This window comes from Syngnathus scovelli, chromosome 2 (assembly GCF_024217435.2).
Source record: "Syngnathus scovelli strain Florida chromosome 2, RoL_Ssco_1.2, whole genome shotgun sequence".
Classification (NCBI taxonomy): domain Eukaryota; kingdom Metazoa; phylum Chordata; class Actinopteri; order Syngnathiformes; family Syngnathidae; genus Syngnathus; species Syngnathus scovelli.
In genome coordinates, this window is record NC_090848.1 from 18,240,086 (window position 1) to 18,255,829 (window position 15,744).

At 41.6% G+C, this 15,744-nt stretch overlaps 4 protein-coding genes across 6 annotated transcripts in view; 2 read left to right on the forward strand and 2 right to left on the reverse strand.

The window, feature by feature from the left end:
• The window catches only part of nphp4 (nephronophthisis 4), a 107,558-nt gene extending 101,332 nt beyond the window's left edge, over positions 1 to 6,226 (reverse strand). Inside the window, exons 1-2 of one of the 2 annotated variants that reach the window (XM_049754895.2) lie at positions 5,782 to 6,226; positions 5,143 to 5,280 (exon numbers count right to left, since the gene is read on the reverse strand). In XM_049754895.2, the coding sequence (XP_049610852.1) occupies positions 5,143 to 5,280; positions 5,782 to 5,958 (315 nt within the window). In that variant the 5' untranslated portion in view covers positions 5,959 to 6,226. The remainder of the gene's footprint in view (positions 1 to 5,142; positions 5,281 to 5,781) is intronic. The other variant, XM_049754894.2, reaches the window with a different exon arrangement.
• dffb (DNA fragmentation factor, beta polypeptide (caspase-activated DNase)) lies at positions 5,705 to 10,462 on the forward strand. Of its 2 annotated transcripts, none has more exons than XM_049754967.2 (7): positions 5,705 to 5,815; positions 8,556 to 8,682; positions 8,765 to 8,950; positions 9,083 to 9,162; positions 9,235 to 9,408; positions 9,483 to 9,583; positions 9,716 to 10,462. In XM_049754967.2, exons 1-7 carry the CDS (start codon positions 5,813 to 5,815, stop codon positions 9,936 to 9,938), a joined length of 894 nt encoding a protein of 297 aa, XP_049610924.1. In that variant the 5' UTR covers positions 5,705 to 5,812; the 3' UTR covers positions 9,939 to 10,462. The 2 variants fall into 2 exon arrangements, with proteins under 2 accessions (XP_049610924.1, XP_049610923.1); XM_049754966.1 differs by lacking the exon at positions 5,705 to 5,815 and adding an exon at positions 7,878 to 8,087.
• Positions 10,087 to 12,976, reverse strand: c2h1orf174 (chromosome 2 C1orf174 homolog). The gene is made up of 4 exons (XM_049754969.2): positions 12,801 to 12,976; positions 11,841 to 11,912; positions 11,307 to 11,660; positions 10,087 to 11,234 (listed from the first exon to the last, which is right to left on the reverse strand). The coding sequence occupies exons 1-4, from the start codon at positions 12,810 to 12,812 to the stop codon at positions 11,085 to 11,087; spliced, it is 588 nt and encodes a 195-aa protein (XP_049610926.1). The 5' UTR covers positions 12,813 to 12,976; the 3' UTR covers positions 10,087 to 11,084.
• Positions 12,977 to 13,795: 819 nt separating this feature from the next.
• Positions 13,796 to 15,682, forward strand: b3gnt7l (UDP-GlcNAc:betaGal beta-1,3-N-acetylglucosaminyltransferase 7, like). Its single transcript, XM_049754954.2, has one exon. It carries the CDS (start codon positions 14,146 to 14,148, stop codon positions 15,379 to 15,381), a length of 1,236 nt encoding a protein of 411 aa, XP_049610911.1. The 5' UTR covers positions 13,796 to 14,145; the 3' UTR covers positions 15,382 to 15,682.
• The last annotated feature ends 62 nt before the right edge of the window (positions 15,683 to 15,744 follow it).

Sequence of the window (15,744 nt, forward strand, 5' to 3'; positions counted from 1 at the left end):
ACACTATTAATTGGGCTTTATTCATCTTACCATACAAGATGTGTGTTAAAAGCCTTATTTTTTTTATTTTTACTGCCGAAGCATACTCTCATACTGAAAATCACAGAGATAGTTGGGTCATGAGACACAAAGTTAAGCTCCACCCATAGCTATGTCAGTCTCCAAGACTTCAACCCCATTGAACCTGTGGAGTGAGCTAAAGAGGAGAGGATACAGGTCTCTGGATGATACAGAAGGGTTGTGCAAAAAGGAATGGTTGAAGATCCTGTATTCTCCCATCTTGTTGAACATTACACTAAAGATGGATGGATGGATGGATGGATGGATGGATGGATGGATGGATGGATGGATGGATGGATGGATGGATGGATGGATGGATGGATGGATGGATGGATGGATGGATGGATGGATGGATGGATGGATGGATGGATGGATGGATGGATGGATGGATGGATGGATGGATGGATGGATGGATGGATGGATGGATGGATGGATGGATGGACGGACAGAAGAAAACATTCTGCTTCACTCCAAGGTGTTTTCTTGCATTCAGTCAAGGACATGCAGATTGTACACGGCAATATAAAAGAACTCTTATAAAAACCTTTTGTGACTGGAAGTGTTGACATAAAATTAATCTCACCTCTCCTGTTAACACTTGGGGAAAAGGGCACAGATTCGTCCATTGTGCCTGCGAGTAAACACGCTTGAATAGACGTGATTTGTGCTCGCAGTCAGTGAGGTTTGCAAAGAGCGACAGAAAACCTCCAGACAGAGTCATGAGACTAGTTTTTCTTCAGCTAAATTATGCTTTGTGGATTTTGTTTCTTTAGGAGAATAAAACGCTTTTAACAGCAGTTACACTGACAGATCCAATTTGCAATGCTATTGTGTGCCTCCACTTTATTATTGCACCAAAGTCTGAACTGTATTAACTTTAAAAGCGGTTTATTGTCAGGGGAATACCCTTTTATAAACAAAGGTGGACAAATTGGATGATGATAAATGCATGCTCACGTTTTTTAGCCAAGTTTTGGGACGCCACCAATGAATTGGAGATGGACATTAGAGATGATTTATCATAGTCTTTCAGCCAAGGTGGATTTCACAATTGGCAGCAACCAATAGATGGCCTAATTACTTATGTTGCCAAAGTGTGGGACCATTTTGAAGTTACTTAACATTTGGCAACATCAGACAAATTGATGCCAAGTAAATGGAGTCAGGTTCTTCTTGTACATCTTCCGGTGCATTCACACCAAAGGTTGTATGAATCATGTCTGGAGTTTATTCATCCTCTTCCAGCTCATTTCTGTTTTTAGTGTTCTGCTTTTTCATTCTACCGTGTTTCTTGTTTTCTTTTGTTTAATTAAAATTATAATGTTTTCAAATAACCATGCTTATAATTAATTAAACTAAGGAATGTAAGACCGTATAAACATGGATGGAGGAAGGACATTTTGGACTTTTGTGTCTTTTTTGTCTATCATGTGGCTGTTTGAGGAAATAGTAATGTCTTTTATGGTAATTTTAAGACACGGCAACAGAAGGCGTGAGAACAGTAAATCATTTTGGGGGGTCATTTTCTGTGGCAAGCTTTGCCCCTTCGGTATAGTGCGGCACCACACCATAATGCGCGCATCAGCTATTTCGATCTACAACACAACTTGGGAAAACTATGTACAATACCAAACCATACTGCAGTATTTAAGGACTTTTGTTAGCAAGTGTGATAAAAGTTTGTAGCTGGGATGAACCATCTGACCAATGGAAATTCATGTCATTATTCATTTCAGGTAATGTGCCAATGGTTAGAAAAGGTATCCAAACATGCACATGCTCTTTTTTCTATTACATCCATGCCTAATAGCATTTAGAAAGCCAAAAAAAAGAAAATTTGGAGGAGGCAAAATTGGCCTTTTCTCCAAAGCATTGCTGTCGGCCTGACAATTTTGCAGGTCAGGGAAGAAAGCAGCTCCTCCATGTGAAGACAGTTAAATGAGGTGATCACAGTGAGAGATAATGTGGAAGGAGTCACCATTCTTTTTGTACCTCTTTCAGTTGATCCATTCTTTGTCATTTGAGGCACAGCATTGCCCTCTGCTGTTCAGTCTTTCACTTGGTGTTAATACTTCGGGTAAAAATATCCTTAAGGAATCAAAAAATAATTCACTGTCGTTGAGAACCGTGAGTGAGGGTTTTTAGGCATAGCCAAGATTTACTTTTTATTAACATTATCACCCAATAGTTGATGTTTTTTTTTTGTTAAAGTGCCTTTGGATGCTTCAAAATAAAATGTGTTCCTGACATTATTGTTTAGAATATAGACAGAGATGTAGAAATAGAAAGGAGTTTTTCCACAACCTTTTAGGAAAAATTAACAGCTATTACAATGATAAAAAAATGTCCTAAATGTTCTGGGATTCTGTTTTCATGTCCTCCATGTGCTTTGTAAGGTGTTTGAAAATCATTATTTCTGTTGGAGTAATCATCACAAAAGCTGCATATTTTTTAAGAGTCAAATAAAATACAGAAATTGTAAGAATGGTTGTTACACAGATATAGTTAATTACTACATTTCTTTAAGAGTGGCCTTGCATCCAAAACAGCATATTAAAAAAACATATCCCAATCTGTGTGTGTTCCTTTGCCAAGAAAAAGTCTAATAAAGCAAGACTTGACAAGAAACACAACAGAATCCTCACTGTTGAGACATCTTGTTTAATAAACTCTCTGTAATCACTGCCTCTATTTGCCTTTCTCACAATATTAAAAGCAATCCATCACAGCTGACAATGATAAGTTGAAGAGGCCCATGCAGCTTCCTTTTAGTATTATCTGGATATCAAACAGTGATTTGACACCCATATATATTTTTTTAAACAGTTGGAAGGTGTTCTTGCTGCAGAACAAAGGCAGGTCCAGCCCACTTCATGATCTGGTTTCTATTATTATCATCATCATCCCTAGACGGATAATAGAATTCAAACGCTTGTTGCGGGTCTCATATGCAGGTGACAGGGATTATGGTAGCTAAGCAAAAGGCCTGAAAGTGTCTGTCGGATCAGATCACCTGGTAATGAAATTATGTACAGTACAGTACTAAAAACTTACATGACAAATATTTAACTAAGTCATCGCCCCAAGCACTATTTACATTCAAGTGTGACTCTTTTGAAAATGAATAACATTTATTAGCGGTCAGCAGTGCTCTTTTTGTTGAAAAAAAATTTCAGACTTGAATTTCAGGCTTGAGCCTGACGCTCAGTTGCCTTAAACCACCGGTCACCAACCATTCTTAAACCGAGAGCTACTTCCTGGGTACAGTTTGACACACACTTCTGAAATAGCCAATTTGCTCAATTTGGCTTTCACTGTGTTATTATTGTCATTTCCAGTTCACATGTGTAAGTTCATTCAAACCTTGGTTTTTGACCACAATCCGTTCCAGAAGGCGGTTTGAGAAGTGAATCGGTCGAATTCCGAATCTATTTTTCCCATTACAAATAGTGGGAAAAAATTTAATCCGTTTCAAGACAAAAAAGCCCCGCTTTTTTTAAGCATATTTTCATTTGCGAATATTTGTCCGATTGTGCAACTGCAGCGCACCGCTGAACGCGCAACCGTAGCGCGTCGCCCACCGCGCTGGTCGCATTTTTGTGACAGAGCCGTCGCTGAAATTCAGAAAATAATTTTAAAGTCCTGATGTACTTTCCAAATTTTAAGTGAACCTAAGTGCGCAGGGAGCTTAATTCTGTCCGATCGCGCAACCGCAGCGCGCCGGGCGCTCACTGTCGCATTGCTTTAAGAGCGTCTTTGTGTTTTAGGATGGCTTTACTGTTCCCACTTGCTTTCTTTGGAGGCATGATTAGGGGTTAATACAATCCTCAAAGTAACGAAAGTACAATAACAACGGAGTCAGTCGGCATCCGGGCCGCGCGGTCGGGTTTTCTCGGGTCCTCCCGGCTCATCTCGCGAGGTTCGACCTCCGAATTTTGTTCGACAACCGAAGCAAAGAAATCTCGAATTTTTTGTTAGAATTCCGATTTGTTTGATAACCAGGACGTTCGTAAACCGAGGTTTGACTGTAAAATAAATAGATGAAGATCACTGACAAGTGGCGCTATTTGAGCTAATTTTAGAACAGTCCTGCGGGCGACTCATGCGGTCCTCACGGGCGACCTGGTGCCCGCGGGCACCGTGTTGGTGACCCCTGCCTTAAACTAACATCACAATCAGACAAAGTATTATATGCAGCTCTTGTATGGGATCTCATTGTATTGTGCAGGTGCAGCAAATGCAAATAAAAGGCTAAACGAAACTATGGAATTGTGTTGCCCTCCACCCAATATATTTCATGTAACAAGGACATGCTCCGATAAAAAAGTCACCTAAACTGATGAGTGCCATTAATCATATCACTAATTAGGTAAAACATGCGCTGCATGTCTCCGTTAATGTATCATGATTACAGATGCTTGTATGGATACAGGTTTACTGGCTTATCTTAGCGCATCAGTAGTAAATCATCTAAATGAATTGTGTGCTCGCCGATGATATCCGATACAAGGGCTGTATCAAATGTTCTACAAGTTTAGAATGTTCCGTATTGATTCTCAGAGAGGTATTCAATACACAATGTCAGAGCTTTGTTTTCAAATGCTGGCTTCCTCAATTAGTTACATAACAGAGTAAAAAGAATATATAATGAACGTCAATTAAAACTCAACATTATCACTTTTGTTAAGGTAGAATATTAGACACAGTTCCTACATTGCATATCATGGACATGGTTATCATGCACATGGTTCAAATGTCTATCATTGGTTGTAGCTAGTCAATGTACTGTTTTATTAAAAAAAAAAAAAGATGATGACACCTCTTGCGCAGTAATTGCCTATAATGAGATAACGCAATCTATGAATTTAAAAGAAGGTTAATATCAGGTCAAACTCTTTTACGTTCGCCTTAAAGAGGCTTAGAGGGTATATGAGTTTGGGCGGTTGTTCTGTAGGAGAAGAGCTACATAAAGACACCGGCAGAGTTTAATTTGGTTGGATTGGGATATCTCATTTGTGTGCATCTGTGTGTCAAGAGCAGTCAATGTAATGAAATCAACCAGTCAAGTATTGAAAAAAATACCTCATTGAAAGTCATCTTATTGTTTTTCATCTTCTGCGGGCTGCTCTTCCATGTTCTCCCAAAGAAGTACTGATGATTTCTATCAAAGAATGTCACTCGCAGCTGGTAAGTGGCATCTGGTTCAGCCTCTGAGGTCTCCTGTGAGAATTAAAGACCCCCAATTTGTGTAGTGGTGAAACAAAGACTCCACAAACAAGTTGGATATTTAATAAGTTCGATTGCACCAAAAAATGAATGAAGGCAACTGAGCACTTTTGGCATGCAAAAGGATGGGAAACACTGTTACAGGGGAAAAAGTGAATTATTTGTCAAAAGCATGTGTATTGAAAAAACTGGGGTTCTTTTGTGGAGCTGGACATGATTAATGGAATTTAAATTCAACCGAGAAATTTTATTTGAGTATGAAGTGGTGAGTTTGATCAGGGAATTGTCCTCGATTATTTTGTTACTAGGAAAATGCAACCTCAGTAAATGATCTTCGGCCATTGCCACGACCGTATTTATCCACTATAGTCAGAGATTGCACGTGTAGTTTATCTTCTTTTATATGATCATCTTTGTTTTTACCCCATCCCGATGGCAGCAACAGCTCTTCCAGTCGAACGAGCGATAGCAAGTGTTAGCAGTGAGTCTTCTCACCTTGGGTCGGTGCGCCGCCGTGAGCCGATTTATGGTGAGTTGAACGCCGCGGGACTGAGTGAGGTGGCTGTCCACAGCCTGGCGCACCATCTGCCCCGGCGGGGGAATCAAACGTCCCCTCTCAAACACGTCTCTCCAGGTGTCCGCCATCGATGAGAAGTCCTCTGTTTTTACCATACTTGTAGTAGCATGAACAACAGTGTGCCATGGGCTCTTCTACCGGTCGATCTTTTTAGGGGATCACACATTACATTACAGTACATCAACAAAACAGGGTTCCTGTCAACATCGGATACTTGAGGGGAACGTAGGATGAAAACGTCAATTATAAAGACTCGTGGTTGGTATTCAACGAAGAAAACAAGGGGGTCGCCATGTTAAAATGGGGTCGTACCATGTTGTACACGGGGGTCATTTAATAAATCAAACGTTGCACCACGCGTATTTGTGATTACGACAGCAACGTATATACTAATGATTAAGAGTAAGACGTAGTTTGTGAAATATAGCGATCTATTTTATAGTAGAGTGTTACAAAGACCGAAATTTGGTGATGGGTGTGTATGCTTGTCACACCTTGTACTTGGAGTCGCCTATCACGTAGCGTCGGTTGCTATGGTAATAATTACGTTGTCATGCTGCGCTCCAACTCAAGTGGTCATGGCTAGGAACACCATTTTGGACAGATTTTGCAAATCTGTTTCACTTTAGCTTCATTTTTTATTTGTTTTATTTGTTGACTTCTTATATATTCTTTTTTTTTTCTATGAATAATCTTTACTTATATTAGTACTAATTGGTCCAGCCATGATATATACGGAGTCGTTGATTATGTGTGCTCATGTTGATGTTAATATGTGATGTTGATAAATCAGAACGAAAAAACATTTGATGATCAATATAATGACGAGACAGCGCAATGAGTCCTGGGATAGGTAAACCTGCAAGCGAAAATTCAAACAGGTCGTGGGTGGAGCCAACATAGAGCACTTCATGAGTCGGTTGACCCGTTCCGATGATATGTCCAACCGTCTGCCGTGTTGGGTGTGGCACATCTAACCATAAAAGAATCCTATCACATAGACTAGAGGTCACAGTAGAGATAGAGAGATAGTACAAAACATGACATGCCAGAAAACATTAACAGTAATCCAATCAAAACAAACGAACAGGCTTATTTTTTTTCACTGTAGCAGCTTTAGATGCACACCAGCAGTTGGAGTACAGAACCTCCGTCTGCCACCAAACATTCACACCCAGCAGTACACCAGTGTGAATGACACTGGAGTTAAAAAGGGCAAAGTGTCTTGCCCAAGGACACGACGACATGACAAAAATGAAACAGTTGACCCTTTGATTATTGGACAACTCTTCTTTGTGAACCACGGCCGCCCAATTACATTAATTATGTTGCACAAATAATCCCTTCAAGGGTATATATAGGTAACCAAAAAATATCAATTTGTAATAATTTCATGAATGTTTATGCCTCCCAAAGAAAGTAGCACAAAACAATTTTCCGAATGTATATGACTGAAACACTGATGGTGAATATTGAAATATTCTTAACCATCCATCCATTATCTCAATTGCTTATCCTCACGAGGGTCGCGGGCATACTGGAGCCTATCCCAGCTGTTTTCAGGCGGTAGGCGGGGGACACCCTGAACTGGTTGCCAGCCAATCGCAGAGCACACGTAGACAAATAACCATTCACACACACAATCACACCTACGGAAAATTTGGAGAGGTCAATCGGCCTAGCATACATGATTTTGGAAAGTGGGAGGAAACAGAAGCAAAACTCTAGTATTAAATTTATTAAATTGAAAACGTGAAATATGCCATGGGATTTTCCATATATGTGACTGACTTTCATTTGTCGTCTTTTTGTTAAGTGATGTAAATCAATCCATCATTGCAAACCAATAATAATGACAACTAACACTAAAGCATATTGAATATTAAAGTTTGCATATTCAGGTCGCAAAATATGAATGGCCAAATATTTTACATCTGACTTGTGTAAAACTTTGCCACACACAACATGGCAACGAAAGCGACGTGCGAATTTGCGCTAAAGGCGTTATCGGATACCCGTTTGGTTCCTAGAAGACAATCGACAAACAAGCGCGCAAGAATGCGAGTTTTGGGAAACAAGACTTGTGCCGATAAGCAGCCAAATGTTTGAGCTTTTCAAAAAAAGCAGGCCTTACAAAATCAGAAGCCTCCACGATAACAGGAAGTATGGAGTTGCAGCGAGAAACGTTAAGGAACTGCTTAAAAAGGGTTGCAACATATTAGAGGTTCGTCGTTATCTTCGTGCTTCGTTTTAAACTGGTGTGAACTGCACCTCTTATTCTTTTTATTATTATTTTTCTCCGAAACGAAATAAGGATGTGGCGATCGTTACGTACACAATGCACTCCAAAAAAAAAAAATCGTAATAATCTCTTGTGCAAAGTTTAAGAACATGAACAATACCCTTATGGATTAATTTGCAGTTTGCCCTTCATAAACAAGCGGATCCTCGTTTTCGAAATCCGTTAAAAAAAAGTTTTACTGATGTCGAAAAATTATTAGTTTCATATCCCTAAAGAGTGGAATCATAAAACTTGTAAACATGAATTAATGTCACTTTTTGTGCGAAATATACAAACTTCAAGTTTCGGAGGTAACGGAGCGTGCCTTGTGACGTAATCTTATTTCTACTGCCGCGCTAGTTCATTGCGTGCATTTTGTAACCATGCTCGCTATGTTCTGTTGTTTTACAGTTGCCACTTTCTGGTGCAAATCTTTGTTTGTACGAAGACGGCACAACAGTGACAGAAGAGTTTTTCGGAACTTTGCCTGACAATACAGAACTTGTTGTCCTCTGCAAAGATCAGACATGGAGCGGAGGTAAGTGAAAGTTGTCTTCTCCTGGCTGGCCCTTCACTCGACCTCCAATTCTGAACCATGATGTCAACACATCTTTCATCAGCGGTGTGTGACATTGCCCAGTTACTAAGCTCGGACCAGCACACCAAGGCCCTCGTCCGAGCGGCGAAAGGCCTCCTGACGGGAGAGAAATCTCCTAAGAGGCAGAAAATCCTGAGCGACCTTCTACTGACCCTCGAGGACAGATCAGAGCTGGAGAGCAGAGATGAGGATGAAGACTGGTTCAGGGGTAAGGATGGATGTTTTTCCCCCACTATTTTCCCATTCCAAGTGATCAATTCCAGAATTAAAATGAAGCCTAACTATCCTTAAAATAATCAATTCAAATTTTAATATTCTTCAAAAATTGTTTTCCACCCAGGCGTGGAGTCTCGCTTCAAGACCAAGTCTGCCTACTTGAAGTATAACTGTGAAAGCAGGATTAGAAGCTACATGAAAGAGGTGAAGCCATAAAAGCATGCAATGGTTCTCATTTGTACCACCGCACAATACGCGTTTCTTGTCTGTTAACAGTTGGATGAAGCCACCAAATCAGTGCAGAAAGCTAAAGTCCGAAAAGAGTGTTTGCAAGCGGCGGAGAGCATCTCGCAGATGCTCAAGTTGGACAAATACAATGGCTGCTACTTTGACCGCACTCAAAAGGAGACCCAGCGACTGTGTACCCGAGAGGGCTGGTTCACCTGCATGGTACTGAGCTGAGGGTTGTCATCTTTTGGAAAAGGAGCATTTCTGAGGCACTTCTTGTACACTTGCACCCCCAGGGCCCTTTTGACCAGGCCAAATGTGCGTCACTCCACTCCATCAACCCGTACAGCAGCAGGGAGAGCCGCATCCTGTTCAGCACTTGGAATCTGGACCACAGGTTGGACACTTGGGCTGCACTGACAATATATTCACAGCATTTCCACTGAGATCTGAAGAAATGTCAAGACAATATACTGTATGTAAATGAGGAAAATGCACAGGGAAAAACATTCACCTTTTGTTTATCCAGGATTGAAAAGAAGCGTACCATCATTCCAGATCTCCTGGAAGCGCTGCAGAATCATACAAGCGATGACGTCAATTTGACCTACTTCTACAGACTGCTTTTTACACGGGACAACCTGAAGCTGGTCCACATCGTGTGCCACAAGAAGGAAGCCCACAATGTGCCATGTGACCCAAACAAAATCTTTAAAAGAAAGCACCAGCGGAAAAAGATGCGCTTAAAATGAATTCATAGCATTTTTGTTTTCCAACAAAATGACCTTACTGTTTTAACCGCTTTGATCACCTACTACGCTTTTTCTCAAGGAATGACAAGACATCACTTTGCAGCCACCTTAACTGAAGCAGGGAAACATGAAACAGGGCAATTTGTCATTAGTCTTGGCACAGTAATGTTTACTGCATTAAATGTTTACAATGACTGCTGAGTTTGACAATCACTCAGCCTGGACGTTGCATAGTACAATGTGAAAAACATTCACCATGAATAAGGCATGGAGTAAAAAAAGTATAAATATACAAAACATGTAGATGTCCTGATCAATCTGCTCGAGACACTGTCTTCAACAGCTATGAAGCTCAGAGATGACTTGATCACAAGTTAACTTTTTTGAGTGACTTTTTGGAGGGTTAACAAACACCGTGTCATAAGATATACATGAAGAAATATGATTTGATATACAAAGATGTACAGTTAAAGCTGCCTAAATATAATTAAAAACAATTTCAAATAATAAGTGCTCATTTTCAATAGATTCCTGGTGTGGTTGTTTGATATGATGCCTGGTTCACGTTGCATCATCCCGCATTACATTTTCAACAAGCTCAGTTTGGCTACCGGTGTGATGCAAAGGTGTCATTTTATTGCTTATAAGGACTTCAATCTGAACCGTAGCATGACAATTTCTTAAAAATAGCACCTTCAATATGTTATGACACCACTTTGAATAAAATGCATTTTTATCTTAGGTAACCTGAATGAGTAACATTTCAACATTCACACTGCGGTGTTGTGGACGTGTGGGTCGCTAGGTCATTGATTATAAAGTTGAATTGTGAGGGAATGAAGTTAAATATTCACAAATAACACCTTAGTGATCACCAATGATTGAGTTTGTTAAAACTGACAGCAATTACCCAAGTTGGCTTGTCTTGTGTCTTGAGGTCGCTTCACTCATCAACGTCCTCAACAATGCTAATAAATTGCTAGCAGATAGTACTGCGTTTTAAAGTGGGATGTTTCCTCAAATGTCATCTGCAGCACCAAAAAAACCCTCAAATTATCTTGATGCTTGTGACAATCAAGTTGACAAAATACATTTCTCTTGGCCGCTTTTGCTAAGTGCTTAAAAGTACATCAGAGGTGAGTGTCTTCACAAAGTGCTGCTGCCATCATCTTTGGGCATGCCTTCAAGGTGTGCCTCCTCATTACTTTCGTCACTGTCCTCCCGAGCAAAGTAATGCCGCCGTCTGCGCTGCTTCTGATGATGGGAAGAAGTCACTGGTGTTCTCTGAGGAAAGTCCTGCCGAGTGAAAAAGACATTTTTTGTGTGTAATTTCGTCAAAAATATTATGAGAGGAAACCAATGGCTTACCTGTACAGCGTCCAGATTTCCAAAGAACTGCTCCACAGGAAGAATCTGGTTGCTGTCATCATCGGGGAACACGTTTTTGTCTGTTTCTTCCCAATCCATGCCCTCAGTAGCCTCAAGCCCACCCCGCACATCGTACCATGCGCAGTTGTCCAACACAAGAGCCGACCTGAGCGCATTCTCCTTTCCCTCCTGTTCGTCCGGCAGAGGAGATGCTGAGCATCGCCGCCTGCCCGCGAGCTGGAGGCACTCGCAGCTGATACGTGACAGTCTTTCAGCATCACCGCCTGCTGAGCTGCTCTCTGCTGCAGAGTGCGTCTTCTGACTCGTCACGCATTTCCTCCTTGTGGCAGAACCCTGTGAGCCACAGGAAAGACAAGGCTTTGAGTGCTGGTATGACTCTTATCCTTAACTTCAAAAGTCGTAGTTATTTTGAGATATTGTAAAACTCCTCCAACTGTTTTATTGAGGACTTTACACTGCACAGCCGACATGAGCCGCAGGTAAGAAGTACATGAAGTAGCAGAGTAAACCAACCTGTTGAGTGTATGTGGCCTCAGACATGTTCTTCCTCTTTCTGTGCTTTAAATCGTTGCGTTGACCAGGCATCTGCAATAAAAACATCCGCTTAGACTTGAAATAGTATCAGCTATTTATCTTCCAGCAATTGATTTATCATTCTAAAGCACTGTCTTGATTAAGACTTTAATCACTACGTGGGAATACTGTACGGCGTGACTTTTGCTCACGTGGCCAAAGTCATGTCAAGCTGGCTAAAATGTCCAAGGCACAGCTTTTCATTGGAAAAAAAATCTCGAAGCACATCACCAACAAAAATCTGTTAAGTGTTACACCACATTTTATATTAAAATTAGTTTTGTTACGACAAAAGCAGTTGTGAAGGTGCTGTATAAATAAAATGGTATTCCTGTATACATAGTAAGAGTCGAATAATTGAAATATATATATATATTGATTGTATTTTATTTAATTTATTGTATTGTTTTAATTTCCATTAAAAGTGACAGCTTTTAAAAAGGTTTTAGGCAGTGTAAGGAATAATGGATTGAACGTGATTGTAATTAAAATCCAAAAGAATCAACATATTTACTATTTTAGAAGAGCTCTATGAATACTGCGACAATAACAACAATGTCACATTTAAAGACGCTCTGCTGTTCTGACAGCAGCTGAGTGGTGATCACAGTGAAGGTGCCACATGAAATCTCAAGATTTTCCAATTAGCCACGAACGTGCGATTAGCAAGTGACTGAACAAGCCTTGCGCTAACTGACCAGTGGTTTGGCGATCCAGTTTACAATGCGCTCCGTAATTAATATTGGACAATTTCCCACCAGTGTGCCGCGGAACAGTGGTTGGGAAACACTGAGCTAGGTGGGCTTGTGTGGTCTTGGTACACTTCATGCTAACGCTGCTAAAGGAACTAGTAACCTTAAATGACTTAAGGTGTTAATTAACAATCACCCGTACACTGACCTTGTGCATCATCGATTCAAACGACTTCTAAACTTGTTGCGACTTTGGCTTTACATCCGACCAATAATGTCTTCCCGGTGTGACGGCGTTGTTTTCTTAGATCTGGTGGCCTTGTCAGCGCCTCGGCTACATCCGCTTTTGCGTATTTCCTGCAGTGGGTTCACGTTCAGGACAGAGCGTGATGACGTATTTTATGTAATTCTGTCCATTACGATAATGAACGCTCGGGGGTGGTAGTTTAGCTGGGCAAAACACTCGAGTGCCCCTTGATTCATTTTCAAAACACACAAAGGTTTTTAAAGGACAAACAGAGCTAAATAATTTAAAAATTTAGAGTGAGTTTCGTGACATCATTGAATTTTTTTTTTTTTTTTTTTTTGGAGTGTGTGAGTTTATTTAAAAAAATGTTTGGGGGTTAGGATAGTAGATATTTTATACATACATTGGAAACGACTCACTTGGCTGAACGAGATACTATTGTCGCAAAGACTGCCCTTTGCAATTGCTGTACAGTAGGTGGCAGTGTGCGACAAAGAGATGTCGGTCATGCATCAAACAACGGGAATTTACTCGCGTTAACATCTGTTTTTGTTTTCATTTCTTACAAATAATTATATATATTATCATAATATTGTTCACGTGGCTGGTAAAAGACCTGTTCAAGATAGAGGCAAATAATGTGCAAAAACGGAAAAGTTGCTAAAATGTGAATGAATCGACCGAATTAACATAGCATTTAGTATCCAAGTATATTATAACGCACAATGAATTTTTATTCGGTAGAGACAATGGATAATGTAATACAAATGCAAATTGGCAAAAGATTCACTGTAAAATTGAAAGTCAAGTTAATGGCAAGTGGAAATAGTTATTAGAATGTCTGTTAACTGTACACACTTAAATCAAAATTAAATTCAATACCAAGTGCGAACTTTCCCTTCGCTTTTGGTCAGATACGTACATTAGGTATTAAACTTGTGGACACCTGATAGCAAAAAGTAGGAAGGGGAGGAAATATTTGCTAGGAGAACAGTGAGCATAACGGGGGCTGGGTCTGTGCGTGCGTACGTGCGTGCGTCGCCAAGAGTAGAGAAGTTTGGGGCACAAGTGACGTGGCCGACAGCATTTGGCCATTCTCGAAAGCCGACCATAACGTCTCCACCATGACCAAAAAGAGCCCCGGGGCCACATCAATGTCAGCGCATCCTGTTATCAGTCTGCGCAGGGGCCCTGGGGGGTCACACGAGAGGGAGTGCTGGAGACAAGAGACACAAAGTTGAAAAGGAATCACGATGGTGGTCCGAGGAGAAGTGTTGGAGATCCGCGTTCCACTGCACTGAGCACCATGGAACAGCTTTTTCGGAGAAAGCGGCTAGGTTTGCTGAAGCCTCTTCTGAGTCTCTCCCTCTTCTTCGCCTCGCTCCTTTTGCTCCACAAGCTTAAATTCCCCGAAAAGGACACTACGGGCAGGTATGTGAGGCACACCGACTGGTGCGGGGAGTGTTCTTGGTTAAAGAAGAAGAGCAGCAAGCCCACTTTTACGAGCCATAACCATGTGACAGTTCCGAGCGCACGCGAGGCGCAGAGGCGCTCCAACCGGAGCGCGCCTTTCTGGGACGCGCAGGTGCTAAACTGCAGCGAGGACGCAGCGGTAAGGACGAAGGACTGGTTCCAGAGGTTGGACCCGAGGTTTCACCAGTTCGTCCTGCACCGGCACTGCAGGTACTTCCCGATGCTCATCAACCACCCGGAGAAGTGCACGGCTACTGAGGGAGCGGTGCACCTCCTCATGGTGGTCAAGTCCGTCATTGAGGAGCATGATCGACGCGAGGCGGTGCGCAAAACCTGGGGCAGGGAGCACACAGTGGAAGGGAAGAGCATAAAGACCCTCTTTCTTTTGGGGAGTCCCTCCGTTGGCAAAGACCGCAAGAACCTTCAGAAGCTGATCGAGTATGAGGACAAGATCTACGGGGACATCCTGCAGTGGGATTTCATGGACACTTTTTTCAACTTGACCCTGAAAGAAGTCAACTTTCTCAAATGGTTCCACATCTACTGCCCAGACGTGCAGTTTATATTCAAAGGGGATGACGATGTTTTTGTGAACACCGACAACCTACTGGACCTCATCAACTTCAAAGTGGAGGAGCACAAGGAGACCAACCTATTTGTGGGGGACACCATCTCCAAGGCCATTCCCATCCGGAACAGACAGAGCAAATATTACATCCCCAGGGAGCTCTTCGATAAGCCATACCCTCCTTATGTGGGGGGAGGGGGGTTCCTCATGTCCTCCCAGCTGGCCAGGAAGCTCTTTGTGGTCTCCGAGGACCTGGAACTGTACCCAATTGACGATGTCTTTCTGGGCATGTGTTTGCAGAGGCTACACCTGAGCCCGGAGATGCACTCCGGCTTCAGGACCTTCGGCATTACCAGGCGCAGGATGAGCCCCATGAATAGCGAGCCGTGCTTTTACAAGAACCTCATTGTGGTACACAAACTGAGCGCCCAAGAACTCCTCAAAATGTGGAGCATGGTGCATCATGAAGTACTGGTTTGTGCAAAGAGGGCCTCTCTATGATGTGGCAGTGCAAGAATCCATGAAGGAAAGCAGAAGACTATTATGATACAGTTCCATTTTGGGAAACCACTACCATACAGGTCTACAGTGCAATTCTCTGTGCCATTCCAAATTTGAGTCTCATGGATCCAGAGTTGAATGTGTTATGGCGGTTTGTGCCTTACTTTAATAACAGTGCAAGAGTTTCAGTGTGTATTGTCAACAAAATCAGGGTAAAAAGAAACCAAAGTGTCTGAAATTCTGTATTTTTTTGGAGAGGGGGTAATTTAGTGTAAATAAAAACAAAATAATTCTGTGTTAATCTCTGTTAAAAGTGGCTTTTGTTTGATTCATTAATAAAGAAATGCTGCTCGGGAATAACGC